Here is a 14,402-nt window from a genome sequence, read left to right on the forward strand (position 1 = left end):
GTTTCACTGTAGCTACAAAGGAAAAGAAAATTGAAGTTGAGAAGTTTTGTGAGAAAAATTGCACAGACTGGTTTTATTTCCTTAAAAGACAACTATCTTCACTTTTAGCATACTCTAAATTCATTGAAGTTGCTTTAAAATCTGTGGATCAAATTAAATACATAAAATTACTGAAAATCACTGCATTTTAAGCATCCAGTGAAAAGCGTGGTTGTTTAGCATCCATCCATGCAATCAACACTTTATGAAAAGTTGAAAGAGTACTAAAAAATGCATCACTTTCTTTTATTGCAGATAAAAAATTCATCATTGCTAATGCTAGAGTGCAGAATTGTGCTATCATCTACTGCAATGATGGGTTCTGTGAGATGACTGGGTTCTCCAGGCCAGATGTCATGCAGAAACCTTGCACCTGTGATTTTCTTCATGGACCAGAGACCAAAAGACATCATATTGCTCAAATTGCTCAAGCACTGCTGGGGTCAGAGGAGAGGAAAGTGGAAGTCACCTACTATCACAAAGATGGTAAAGTCTGTTTTTATTGTCAAGACTTTCTGTGTATTTCATTATCTAGTAAAAACATGTCTGGTCTGTTGGCCAGACCTTTCCGTGGACTAGGTATAATAAAATAAATAAAGGTATAATTCCTATGAAGTCCAGTACACTTCAGCATAGTAATAGAGGAATTTTCCTTGAGAGTAGTGGGTGCACAGAGTATATCAGTGTATGCTGACAGTAACAGTTGAATGAGGTTAGCACTGCATCTACAACTGTTGAACAAAAGTTTTTTAGGTTTAAATTTGGTGTAAATTTCCTATAGTAAAAAACCCTACAACAGTCAAAGATAACAGGAAGCAGGAATCCTGTGACTGTTAATTTTTATGAACTATTTGAGCTCGTGGAAAGTAAAAATAACATGTGAGTTTCAGGTCTTAATTCTGCCAGCTTCACACAATGCAGCTGCATGATTTAAATGCACTATTTTACGTGGAAAAACACAACGGGCTTGAAAGTAGCAAAAAAAAATTGACCTATAATGAAGAAAGTATCAGCTTATAAAGGAAAAGATAAGTCCTTTTAAGAGATGAGATACTGTGAATTTGGAGTATCAATATTTGAATCCAGAGATTGTCCTAGAATTATGCTGGCACAGTAAAAAAAATGTGAATGGCTAAACTATGGGAAGTGTTCCTGGTTTTTGGTGAAGATACAGTATCTGTAAACAATACTGCTGATATAAGGAAGAGTGGCTAAATATGCCTGACTGATCCTTTCTACCTAGTAAGAGAGCATGAAATGAATATACGACAGTATTTGCTGATCAAAAAATGCACACCCATGAAAACTAACTACGATACCTAATAGTGTGTAGGCTTTTTTTTTCTATTTCTCATTATCCAGTGTTATTTACAGAAACATTCGTCCTTCAAACAAATCCAAATAATGAATGTGTGGTGTACCTTACTCTGTCTCTTGCTCTGTATATGCGATTGAGAGAAAGAAAAGGAAATTTATATTCAAATGCTGAGCTTAAATTAGTTCTGGAGAAGTGCCAGTGTTTTGTTTGCATCAATTTTAGAATCACATGCAAAGGATGCTCTCATATTTTAAAGTCACAGAGTTATACCATGTTCTTAGTAATTCTATTGTTATCTCGGAGACTCGTAATATTATTTTTAGCTTAGGCAGGTATAATTCAGATAGGACTCAGGGCACTCACTCTGCTCACACTACCAATATTTAATGTTCTTCTTAACATATTCCCATTAGAGTCCTTTATTCTTAAATCTCGTTAGGTGGTCTGTAGTAGATTTTGCTCAAGATGAATGGTTGTAGTTGTGCCTTGAACGTAAATTTATCAAGAGATATGACACTGTGTGTCTGTACACTTCTAGCCTGTGTTTGTGTTAACTTGGCATGTGTTAAAAATAATATTGCAAAAGGAGAATGTCATTGCTAACTTTCACAGCCACAAGCCTGGAGCATTGTTTTGAGATCTGGTTGTTTAATAGTGCTTCAGATTTTCAGAATACTGAGGGATAGGGAAGGTGCTTAACTAAAGTACTGTTTATCCAGTGGTTAACCTTAATATGTGTTTTTCTGAATGTGATGAGATCATACAACACACTATAATCTATTTGAGGCAAATCAAAGCAAAACTTTCCACAAAAATTGCTGTACCCTTTGTAAATATTTTTGAGTTTTGAAGTACATTATAAATGGATTATTTACTGTAAACAATTTCATGCATAACAGTCTTCAATAACTTCACTTCTGTGAAAAGTTTCTTTAAACTGAAGGATTTAAATAATCATATGTTCAAAGGCTAGGTAATTTCAAAAAGCTATGGATAATATTTCTAGAATTTCTTGAAAAATTTACTGGTCAAAATGTGAAATTCATTTATTGTGCACAATACGCTATGCTAAATTTAAACGAATACAGACAATTTTTGAACAATTAAATTTTATTTAAAATATCGAGTTACTGATTAGAGGTAAAAATTGACAAGACACAAGATAGGTCTGGCACTCAAATTCATAACTCCTGACAGCTTGATCATTTGTATATATAGATTTTTCTGTTTGGTACACATAATGTTCAATCTCTGTAGAAAATGTGAGAAAAAGTTCTGAAGCTTATGTGGTATTAAGAAATTTAAATTGCTTGTATGAGTATGATGGATATAATATATTTTGGTAAGCATACTCTATAGCTATTATAAATTACCAAAAATATATACTTTGCTTTTCATCTAAAATTTCTGTGTTTTACACAGAAAAAAACACAGAGTAGTGACAGCTAATAAAAACTTTCTCTGGGTTCTAAAGCAGACTGAATTACAAAATTGCTAAACATTTGAGAGTTTAGTGCCTGGTTTTTGCTTATTTTCCATTGTGTGGTGTGAGCTAATATGAAAATATTTTAAGAGCTCAATACCAGCACAGTTAGACATGTAACTTTTTCCACATAAATAACCCAAGTTCCTTCAATGAACTGCCTGCTGCTTGAAAGTTTGATTTAGCATTACATGCAGATATATCTCATAGCTATCCATTGTGTAATACTTAACATAATACTTAAGCATACAGATGAGGAAGACAGCTTATGAAGGTGTCAAGTGGCTTAAGGTGGTAACTACTGATGTGTCTGAAAGCCTTATTACAAAGTTCTCAATAAACATGCAGTGAAATGCAAATAAAAGCTTATTTCCTACCACACCATCATTTAATTTGTATGGCAGCTGATTATATTAGAATTCTAGTGCTTCCAAAATTTTTTTTAGTACTTCCAATATGAGTAGGATCATATATCCTCTCACTTTCAAAATTGCTGTCATTAGAAATCCACCAAGCGGAGATCAAAAAGAGAATCATTAAATAACTAATTATTTTCCTTTCAAGTTTTAAATACTACCTAATATTGTTTTAAAATGATTCAGCTTTAAGCTTCAACTTAAAAGGAACTTCTTTTACAAGAAAAATATTATTTCATCCATATGGAGAGTTAGGATTCTAACATTCTCTACTGTCCATAGCCTGCTTCAAGATGAAAAAAAAATGCAAGGTTTTGATTTTTAAACATCCTGATGATGCAAGATTGAATGCTGCTGTTCATTGCTTTAATTTTTCGGCCAGGTCACACACTGAAGTGTGAAGGAGGCAGAAGAACGAGAGAATTTTGGCAGCAGCCTGATCTTCAGAAAATGGCGGCTGTTTGAATCTACATTGTTTTAAATACAGCAGACAATAGTTAAAAAAGAATATAGCTTTATAAATATGTTAGTCATATGGCACATGCAGAATGGGGAAATTGTAGAGAAGAGGGGGAGAATATTTGTGATGGCTTCATAGAATTGTGCAGGTAGCCTGAATGTGGAATAGCAGAGTTACTGACACAACCAGCAAGCCCTGTCCCAACCGTAGTGACACCTCATCCTCAGAAGTTTTTAACATTTGCAGCTAATAGCTTTACTAGTTCCCATTGCAGTATTTTTATCAGAATAATATTGTTAATATAGCCTATATTTTTCTTGAATTTTTTCTCACACATTTTTCCTTTTAGAAGGCTACTTCTGCAATCCAGATTGTTCAGGTTATTCTAATCCCCTGTCATGTTGGAGTACTGCCACCGTAGACAATTACTTAGCTATTAAAAGTATTAATGACTACTGAGAAAAATGGTTAATAGGAACAGATGGATGCCAAAACTAAGGGTCTAAATTCATAGTTTGTCATTATACAACAAGATCTCAGTGGAACTTCTCATGGGTTTAAAGACTCAGTAGATTTTTTTTTAATGTAAATATCCCTTTAATGAAAAATAAAAGATAAATGCACAAGAACTATTATTCTGGAACAGATTTTTATTTTTTTTTTTAATCTTGCCCATAAGGCACTAACATCTGTTTAATTCAAAAATTATACTCTGATATCAAAGCAGCTGCACACTATGTTCCTTTCTATTTCGCAACTTCATTTCCACAAGTTATATAACTATATGATCTCTTTTATAGTTGAACATAAAATATTGTTTATACAGAATATCAATTCTTATTTTAATAATGTTATTTGTGGTGAAAATGTTTGACAGCTCTTCCTTTGAGGACTCCATTTTGGACTTTAAGTCATTATTGCATAAATCATTTTTGACAGCTGTAAAATATTGCTTGAGGTGGTAAATCTGTAAAGCTTTTGACATAAAAAGTGTAATTATTTTGAGATTGAGAATGGATGTACGATAATCAAAGGACTGTATTCCACTACATTCTTTTACTTATTTCTGTATGTTTTATAGACAACAATGGTCTGTATCTAAGCATTGAGATTATAAAGAATAGCTGTCAGAGGAAAATAAGGAGATCATTTAAGCTTATCCTATAAATATCAGATATTCTAGGGATAAGGAACACTACAGAAGGATATAGTTTTGAGCAAAGATAAGATTAGGCTGTTATTTGCTGAGTGCTTACAAACCTTGCCACTTACCTGGTTTGAGAAATGTAATTTGCCACAACTAACTGCAAATTAAACATATTTTTATTCTAAAAACACACTAAGGTTCCAAACTAACATTTTTAATGACTTTTAAGTTTTTTGGGTTTTTTTTTTGTGGTTTTTTTTTTTTTTTTTTGAGGATAAAAAGCTAAAATTTATCCTAAGAATTATAAACATACTGACAAAGTGAAAATCTTGTTAAGTGTTCTTAAATAGAAAGATGAGGACTTCACTTAGAAGTTCATCATCTAGACTTCAGCAAGGCTCTCCTTCACCTCTTTGTGCTTCATAAATGCTGTGAATCTACCAATCAATTAAAACTACAACTGAAAAGAAAGACCCCTGCGTGTATATTAAGACCCCTTAGATTAGCTCTGACCCGACGGTCAGACAGTACAGTTACAACTGTGGATTCCTTAACCAGAGCTGATTATATAGGTGAATTAATGAAATCACTCTGTAATATTCTGCCACTGCAGGAATTGCTGGCTTAAGAAATAGTACCTGACTGAATTTTGATAAAGAAAGCTTTACCTCTTAATCAAAAAACTGTCCAAAAAACTTGCCTTACTGCAAGCTTTGTCCACAAGTTCTTAAAAATAAATATTCTTTGAACAAATACAGAGTATTACTGAAGGTGTAATTAGAAATACATACCCTTTTCTTGTGTCTGCAGTGTAATGTTTGTTTCTATTTCAGGTTTTAATACTTGCCCTAAGAGACAAACCTTTTCACTGTCTCATTCTGCTGTTCTTGCAGCAGGGAGCACTATGAGCAACAAGCTGATCTCTAATCGTCACAGTATGGCAATCACCCATCCCCATTCAGTTATGGTGCCTGTGGCTGCTCAGAACTGTGGGTCAACACTTATTCACATTTCTGATGGGATTTCTAATGGTTGTGATAAAGCAGCTTTCATTCATACTAAGCATTCATACTACGGACAAATTTCAACCATATTTTTCAATTACTTGGCTTTCTATTATATTTCTTTTTTCTTCTCAAGTTAAGGTGAATTTATCTTAGGAAGAGGGGCTTAAGAAAACCTTTTATTTATATTCACGTGCTCCTACTAATGATAAACATTATCTGAATAGAAAAGAACAAAATTAAATCATCTTTAAAATTATTCTTTTTATATGAGTATTAAAGATTCAGTACGTATGATCAGATATATCTAATTTTAACAAATAAATAAGAATTCTACTGGTTTTATTTCAGCAACTGAACCTTTAATAGAAAAAAAATGTAATTTAGAAAAATCTGACAGTTCTAAGTTCTTCTACAACACACCTGAAAACCTGCAAGCTAGTGAGTGGATCAGGATTTCACTTCAATACAGTACCCAGGGAAAATTCCTCTGGATGTCCATAGTACAGGGTTACAACAGGATTCAGAAAGTCACTGGGTCAACTTACACTGCTGAAGGGACAGAAGTTTCCCTTGCTTAAGCTAGAAGGAATCAGAGATTACTGATTTTAGAAAACATTTAAGGAAGGTATCACATTTTGGAGTCAAATAGCAGTAGAAGGACATGCTATTTTACACATATTCAAAATTAAAGTTTTTCTAAGAAATTTAAAATGATAATATTCTATGAAGACAAGTTTAATTTTTTAGTTAGGCATTGCCTAACAAAGTTTTTATCTGTTTCCAATGTGCTTCTTTTAGTTTTAGTGAAAGCCATTTTTGTTTTGGGTTATGAGACAAGAAGTGCTACTAGTCTGGAGTTTTCTTTTTTGTTTTTATGCAGTTTCACATAACTGTATTGTGCTCTCTTTCCATCTTCTATTTGTGTCCTTTCTAATGTTACATTCTAATAAGAGAGTTTTTTCATACTCCTGATTTGTGTTATTGATCGATTCATCTTCTCCACCAAACTGGCTCATATATCACCAGAGCAACTCTTTCTCCAATAGCAGCCTTATGCATACTTTGTATTGCACAAACTTCAGAACATTGCACTTTGAATAGTACTGATGTTGACACTGTTGCCGTTCTCTCTGGTTTCATGCAATGGAAAGACAACAGTGGTGTGGATTAGATCTTATCTTAGTGGTTTCAGGTCCTGTTTTAAAGCGTTCCATAAATATTTGTCTCAGTTTACATGCTCTTCCTAGCTTCCCAAATCAGCATGAAAAAGTTCAATCAAGCACCATAGGATTCACATTAACAAGACTAAGCTGACTGTGGAAATTGCTAACTCATATCTCAAAAGTGATTAGAAGTGTAGCTGTGAATCCAGATCTAAGTAAAGCAAATGCATGACAGTGGCAGTGGGGATCTACAGTTACAGCTGCTTTCATAGTTTATGTAGCTGAAAGTCCACACCTCTGAAGTGAGAACTACTGGTGCTATAATTCTGTACATCTTGAATTTTTTACTCTAGTGTACTGTGGTATTTTTAAAAAGAAAATAGCACGTGTGTTTGAATAATCTTTTGGAAATTTAATTAAAATGTCATTTGGAAAGCTGAACTCTAGCTATAGTTAGTCACTAAGTGCTTTTTGACCTCTGCTATTTACACAGATACCCTAATTTAAGCTCCCTAGAAATAACCCCCTGATATAACGTGGCATTTTCATTTCTGATTTTCTTAATTTCTTTCATTGTGTAATCACAATGAAATCTTATCAGTAAACATCACCAAAAAGGATACAGAAATGCAATAAAAAATGTCAAAATAAATATTATATAGGGGAGATTCTGTTGCCATTTTCTGTTTCATTAACCAGTTTCTAATTACAGATTTAATCATGCCTACTTTTGATAATACTTTCTACGATAACGTTGAAGTGTTACCTAGAGAAACAAAATATTTCAGCTTCGTTGTTATCAAGGAAGGGCCATCGTATCATGAAAATCTAAAGATGTTATTTAAATGTCAACTTTATTAACTGTATCATCTCTCAAAGTTGAGTAGAACTGACAAGAAGAAATCTTAGGCCAGAAATCAGATCTGCCTTCAGTACTTCCTTCCTTACTGAAAGTTCTTGCTTTCCCCATCCTTGTCCCCCCTTTGTATCACATAGTGAATAAAAATCTTTTCCATTTTGCCACGATCTCATTTAAATTTCTGTTCTGCCATGAATGCAGCGGAAGCCAGAAAGTCTTTCCTAAGTGTTCAGTTCACAGAAACACAATAGTTTACATCAAATGCTGTGAAATTAGGATTTATCATAATACCCAAATATAGTAACCTTTGGCACTATCAGCTTTTGAAATATTGGCCTCTTTAAAGCAAACACATGGAACTAGACTGTAACTAATTGTTCTGCTCTCAGATACACTCTTGATGACCTGAGAGCTAGAAAACAGTTCTTACAGACAAAGGGCTTGGCTTGTGTGCCTCCAGCTTTCATAGAATAAAACTGCAAACTTTAAATCTTGCAACACTAAAAATCCTGGTCTTTCAGTGTTAGCCCACTGCTGGTAGGGCCTTATATCACTTTCATTCATAAGACAGAAAAAACATGCCTGGATTTTAATCCAGAGAATAGAAAGAGATGTCTTCACAATAGAGATAGACATACATTATTTTTTTCTTTCTTCCTCTTAAATATAGGTTGCTTGAAAAGCAGTTAATCATCATGTAAATATATCTAAATCACTAGCAGACATGTTCTAAAGCACTTATTCCCAGATGTTCTCAGACTTTAAAGCCGGTGCCCTTTTAAGATTATTTATTACTTAGAGCATTTTCATTCAAATCAATGCAAGTGTGTCTCTGAAAATAGCTGGCAAATTTCCTCCTTTCAAAACTCATTTGTGCCAATCTGCTTTACTCCTTCCTCTCTGGAAAAAATGCTGGTTAATCTCATTAGTATTTTGCATGTTTATGACTGTTGTACAGGAAAGCATTTCTTTTTGTTGTTTCACAAGAATATAAATCTCAGTCCATAAATCCAATTGTTGTGGTTTTTAAGGTAAAACACTGCTGCCAGTCTGTCTACTTGCTTGAAGAAATGGCTTTCAATTCACAAGTGAGAAAGGAAGGAAATCTAAAATACAGGTCACTTTTAATAATGATAACTAATGAAAGAACAATTTTATCTTTTCTCCATTGCAAGTGTCCAACATTATTTGTGCAAAATAAAACACACAAAGAATTAACATCCAAGTCCATCAAAAACAAACAAACAAACAAAAAAAACTTCAGCACTTCCCCACAGGATTATTTCTGGAGACCATTTGTCTCACATTCTGAGAGAGAATAAGCCTGAAGTCTAGGAGTACAAAACCAGATATCTATAAATCAATATCTAAGACTTCCCAGTGGCTTAATGGAGCAGCCCATGAGCTGGTGTGAAAAGATGCCCTATAATGCCAATCCAGACTGTGTTGGTTCATGGTTTAGTGCTTCTGTAAGTTATGTTCATTTCCCATGGCAACAAGCATATGAAGTGACACAGAAGTGGCGTTAGTACTTTTACTTGCAGACTCAAAGAAAAGTTCTGGAGAGGGATAACAGCATGTTAGCACTGGTTTGGGGTGTCCAAAAAAAACTGTACTGAGATATGGGATCTCTGTATCCCCTGACTGCGAAATCATTTCTCTCATGCTATGGGCAGAAGTGGGATCTAAGGAACTGCTCTCTAAAAAGATAATTTAAAACTAGTAACTGTTGCTCTGGCTACAAATAAAATTAGTGTCTGCTAAGTGTGATGTTTTTAGCTCAGGTACTATGGGCAGAATTGGGATCTAAGGAACTGCTCTCTAAAAAGATAATTTAAAACTAGTAACTGTTGCTCTGGCTACAAATAAAATTAGTGTTTGCTAAGTGTGATGTTTTTAGCTCAGGTACTAAGTGCAGGTGGCCTCCTCATTCTCTGTTTACTGTTTACAATCTTACTTAAAGATTGGAAAGGGGGAAGGAAATGTATCATCCACAGATAACTCTTCTTCCTGGTGAGTAGGTATGTAATTGTATTTTTTAAAATAAGTACACAAACCAAGAATATTACAGGTGAGGAAGCTTTTTTGTGTACTGTGCCCATATATTAATATTCATTTATAGTTATCTTTTGACCTCATTTATGAAGAATCAGATCCTGTGGAAGCAGAATTGCCAGTAGTGTTACTGTCTCTGAAGAACCTGAAATATGCAGAACATAATCATTAGCCATATAAATGGGCAGTAAGAAACTGGATGAGGTTCAACAAAAGCAAGTGTAGAGTCTTACACCTAGGGAGGAATAATTGCATGCACCAATATAGGCTGGGGGATGAGCTGCTGGAGAGGAGCTCTGCAGAGAGGGACCTGGGCGTCCTGGTGGACGACAGGTTGGCCATGAGCCAGCAGTGTGCCCTCGTGGCCAAAAAGGCCAATGGCATTCTGGGGTGCATTAAGAAGAGCGTGTCCAGCAGGTCGAGGGAGGAGATTCTCCCCCTCTACTCTTCCCTGGTAAGGCCTCATCTGGAGTACTGTGTCCAGTTCTGGGCTCCCCAGTACAAAAAAGACAGGGATCTCTTGGAAAGAGTCCAGCGGAGGGCCACAAAGATGGTGAAGGGCCTGGAGCATCTCCCCTATGAAGAAAGGCTAAGTGAACTGGGTCTGTTTAGCCTTGAGAAAAGACAACTGAGAGGGGACCTGATCCAGATTGATAAATATCTGAGGTGTGGCGGCCATAGCGGTGAGGCCAGTCTCTTTTCAGTAGTACGTGGAGACAGGACGAGGGGAAACGGACATAAGCTGCAGCACGAATGTGCGTAAGAACTTCTTCACGGTGAGGGTGACGTAGCGCTGGAACAGGCTGCCCAGGGAGGTTGTGGAGTCTCCTTCTCTGGAGAGAAGGCGTCTTGCCTGGACGCCTACCTGTGCGACCTGGTGTAGGGAACCTATTTTGGCAGGGGGTTGGTCTCGATGATCTCTAGAGGTCCCTTCCAACCCCTACAATTCTGTGATTCTGTGATTCTGTGAAATGCATTCTGGGTGGCTGCTTGTCCTTCAAACATGATTTCTCTTACACTGTTACGTATAAGAGTCCCTATACCATGGGAACTAAGTAAATTGTTTCCTTTCTAAATAGTATTTTTGTATTAGTCTTTTTGCTTATGATCATTTTACTGTCAATAAAAATTTGTGAATAAAGTACTTTATTTCCACTTGCTGATGAACTTAAGAAAACATATCGACTGGGCTGAAATGACAGAGAAAAAATTGTGTATCTTTCACCTTTTTACCTGGAAAGTAGATTGTCCAGATTTTTGTTTTGCCCCTAGGGACCACAGGCACTAAAATATCAGACAATACTAAAGTATCATGGATATGAAGGTCAAACTGAGATTCCAAAAGAAATGATTGACATGAACTTCTACATGTAAATGCAAATTTAAGACTAGATTTTCAATTATACGTATCATATATCTATCATAAAATGCAATGTCTGCCTCCCTAGACATTTAACAACTTTTAAGAACTGAATTACTCTCTGTTCCATCACAAGCTGATATTTTATAGATCACAACAGTTTTACAATTAAAGCATCATTCTTATTAAATGCATTCAATCATGGAAAGCCTTAACTGAACAGTAAATTAAAATGACTCCAAATGAACTGATTGACTAATGAAGTGTCTGTTATTATTCTGAAAAGACTGTAGTTCTAAACTGTCTGTATCTACTCAATTCTTGCACTATCTTCTTGTCTTTTCTAAGATAGTACAAAGATTGTATTGTACTGATTGTATTTCCCATTATAAATAAGAGCATTGTGTATATATAAATAAATGACAAAAAAAAAGAAAAAAGAAAAAAAAGAAAAAAAAAACCCTAAACTAAACACCAACTAAACAATCAACCAAAAACTCAGCAATCCCAATATCCACATTTAAATTCAAGGAATATTTAGATGTTGTACTAAGTGACATGATTTAATGGGAAAATATTGGTTGTAGGTGGAAGGTTGGAGTAGATGATCTTGGAGGTCTTTTCCACCTTTGGTGATTCTATGATTCTGAGACTGAGACTGCAAAGAAATGCAGAAATGTCAGAATACCAGAAGATATTCAGCAAAGGGTAGTTCTGAAAAACGATCTTTAATAGGAAATACACTGAGTAGGGATTATTCTTAAACCAGCGTCTCAGATCACAGGCCAGGTCTGAGAAAGACATCCTAGCATGGTGCATATCTTTACATGTTTCTCTCCTGTCTGTAATAAAGGAGAATTTCTAGAGAAATTTCTAGAGACAACTTATGCTGGAGAGAATACATATTGTAACGATCTTCAAATGCTGTTATGGGGATAGAGACAGCCATGGTTATTCTCAAATGGTAAAGAGGCCAAACTGTTTCCTACTTTTGCCACAGAGTTAAAGAAAGCAAAGGCAACATCAAGTGCTGTTCATCTTTTCCCCTGTAAACCCTGTATCAAGCTCAGACACCACAGTTTTCAAATTTGATTCAGAAAACAGAAGTGCCAGATAAATAACAAAAAAGAGGAAGAAAAAAAAATAGGAAGTATGTTTAAGAAAGTTCAGTGGCTGCTAAGCTCACTTTTTTTTTCCAAACAGAAAAAAACCTTCATTCGTACCTCTCACATTGGTTTGTTGTGGTAGTTGTAGCACCTATTTGGAGAATCAGTCAGGCAGAGCTTATGAATCACTCTTAAATTACATCATTACTTTAAAAGAAAGCAAAACTTTATGATATCTGAGCACTATTTGTCTTTTAACTTGTGCTTCTTGCACCATACAATTAATGAAGATTTATTTCCTTCCAAAACAAACAAGTTCCTCTCTAAACAACCCAAAAAAATAACTGAAATTTCATCAGTCTAGCTTGATACACTTTTTACAGGTGTGTATAATGGAGACTCTCCTCCACAATCCTTTATAATTGTGAGAGTTACATTATTTACCAGCGGTGAAATGGACATTTCTGCAGGATAGAGCACATTTGTTCAGTTTCAGCTAGCTTATATCTTCAACATCAGATTTAGATGTATTAACCACAGATATTCTCATAATGTAGACTGGATTCTAACATTTTCCTGTCTTGGATTTCACTCTTTGTTTGTATCTCATTTTTTAAAAACTGGCACAATCTGTATAACATGTAAGGCTTTGTTTCACATGGTGATTTTTAAAAAGCAATCACCCTCTTGTTTGCTTTCAGAAAGCATTCCATAGTACTCTTAGTATCACAGGTCCACACTGTTCCTAGTGAGATCTAACAAATCTGAGGAAGGGTAGTAGTCCCGGCTATGTTCCTGCTGGTACAACTGAACTGGACATCAGATGTTTCAAGAGATCCCTAAGTCTCTTCCACCTGTAGTTCCTGCTTTTATTGAACCGTGTCTCAAGATACCAATGTTTCCCAGGCTGAGGCAGTGAATGTATTAAGTACATGAAGCCTTATCTGCATCCACTGTTAGTAAATCACCCCTCTCGCTCAGCTGCAGGCTGTTGGTCTTCTATTGCTAACATAGCTAACACCAGAAGCTCTTTTTGCTGCCCTTGATACCCCTGGAGTTTCAAGTCTAGCTCAGCTTTTAGTTTTCTAAGACCAGCCCCACATGCTTGGGCAGTGTTTCTATATTCCCCTTTGTAGCCTGCCCTTGATTTCTCCTCTTTTATATGTTTTTTTTGCATTGAAGTGCACTCATGAGCTCCTGCTGAGCCAGCTGGTAACCTGATATATCTAGTCATTTTCTGAATATTCAGATGGTCTTCTATTAAGGGATTTTGAGCTGTACCCCCTTGTAATTTTGAATAACTAATGAGTTAGTTTCTTCTTTTTTTCTTTTTTTTTTTTTTTTTTCAGCAGATGTAGGTATTTCCTACATCTTTTATTATACTAATTGACACTCTGTACTACTTTTATAGACTTCTCTTGTTCAATATTATGTCAAGTTTTATACATAAAATTTGATATAACTTAGGTACACTTATGCATGCATTATGAATTCCTGTTTATATTGTACATTGAGTATAGCTGAAATTGCAGCCTAGATGTTATTTACCAAAAGTTTTTTTTTTTCCAGATGTCATTTCTAGTCTGTTATATGATACAAATCCCATGCTGATACCGATTATATTGTGACTAACTATATGTTGTACTTAGTGTTTTCTTGAACTAGTGAGCAGTTTGTCTAATCTGTTAGGCATCTGCCTCGTTTTCGTACAAATGTGTTTGAGTTCAGAAAACAGATCTAGTAATCCTTACTTTATCATGGACTATAATCATTTGGTCAGCTTGATGATAAAGATAATTGCAGTGGAAGTCTTGTAAGTTTTGGAAGCAGTTCATTCATTATCTTATACTGGGAGGTTAATGGAACTTGCCATCGGCAAACAATTAAGACATCCCTGCATACATTATTAAGCACTTCATTCTCATCTTTAGAGATGTGCCAAAAACAGATCTATAAAAGAGAAATTATTTTCACGTTGTGTAGAATTCT

At 35.1% G+C, this 14,402-nt stretch overlaps 1 protein-coding gene across 5 annotated transcripts in view; it reads left to right on the forward strand.

The window, feature by feature from the left end:
• Nucleotides 1–14,402, forward strand: part of KCNH7 (potassium voltage-gated channel subfamily H member 7) — a 214,194-nt gene that overhangs the window by 2,521 nt on the left and 197,271 nt on the right. For all 5 annotated transcript variants that reach the window (XM_085228184.1, XM_085228181.1, XM_085228183.1 and 2 more), the window contains exon 2: nucleotides 295–525. In XM_085228184.1, coding sequence (XP_085084310.1) covers nucleotides 295–525 — 231 coding nt within the window. The remainder of the gene's footprint in view (nucleotides 1–294; nucleotides 526–14,402) is intronic.

Source organism: Meleagris gallopavo, chromosome 7, assembly GCF_905368555.1.
Source record: "Meleagris gallopavo chromosome 7, MGAL_WU_HG_1.1, whole genome shotgun sequence".
Lineage (NCBI taxonomy): Eukaryota > Metazoa > Chordata > Aves > Galliformes > Phasianidae > Meleagris > Meleagris gallopavo.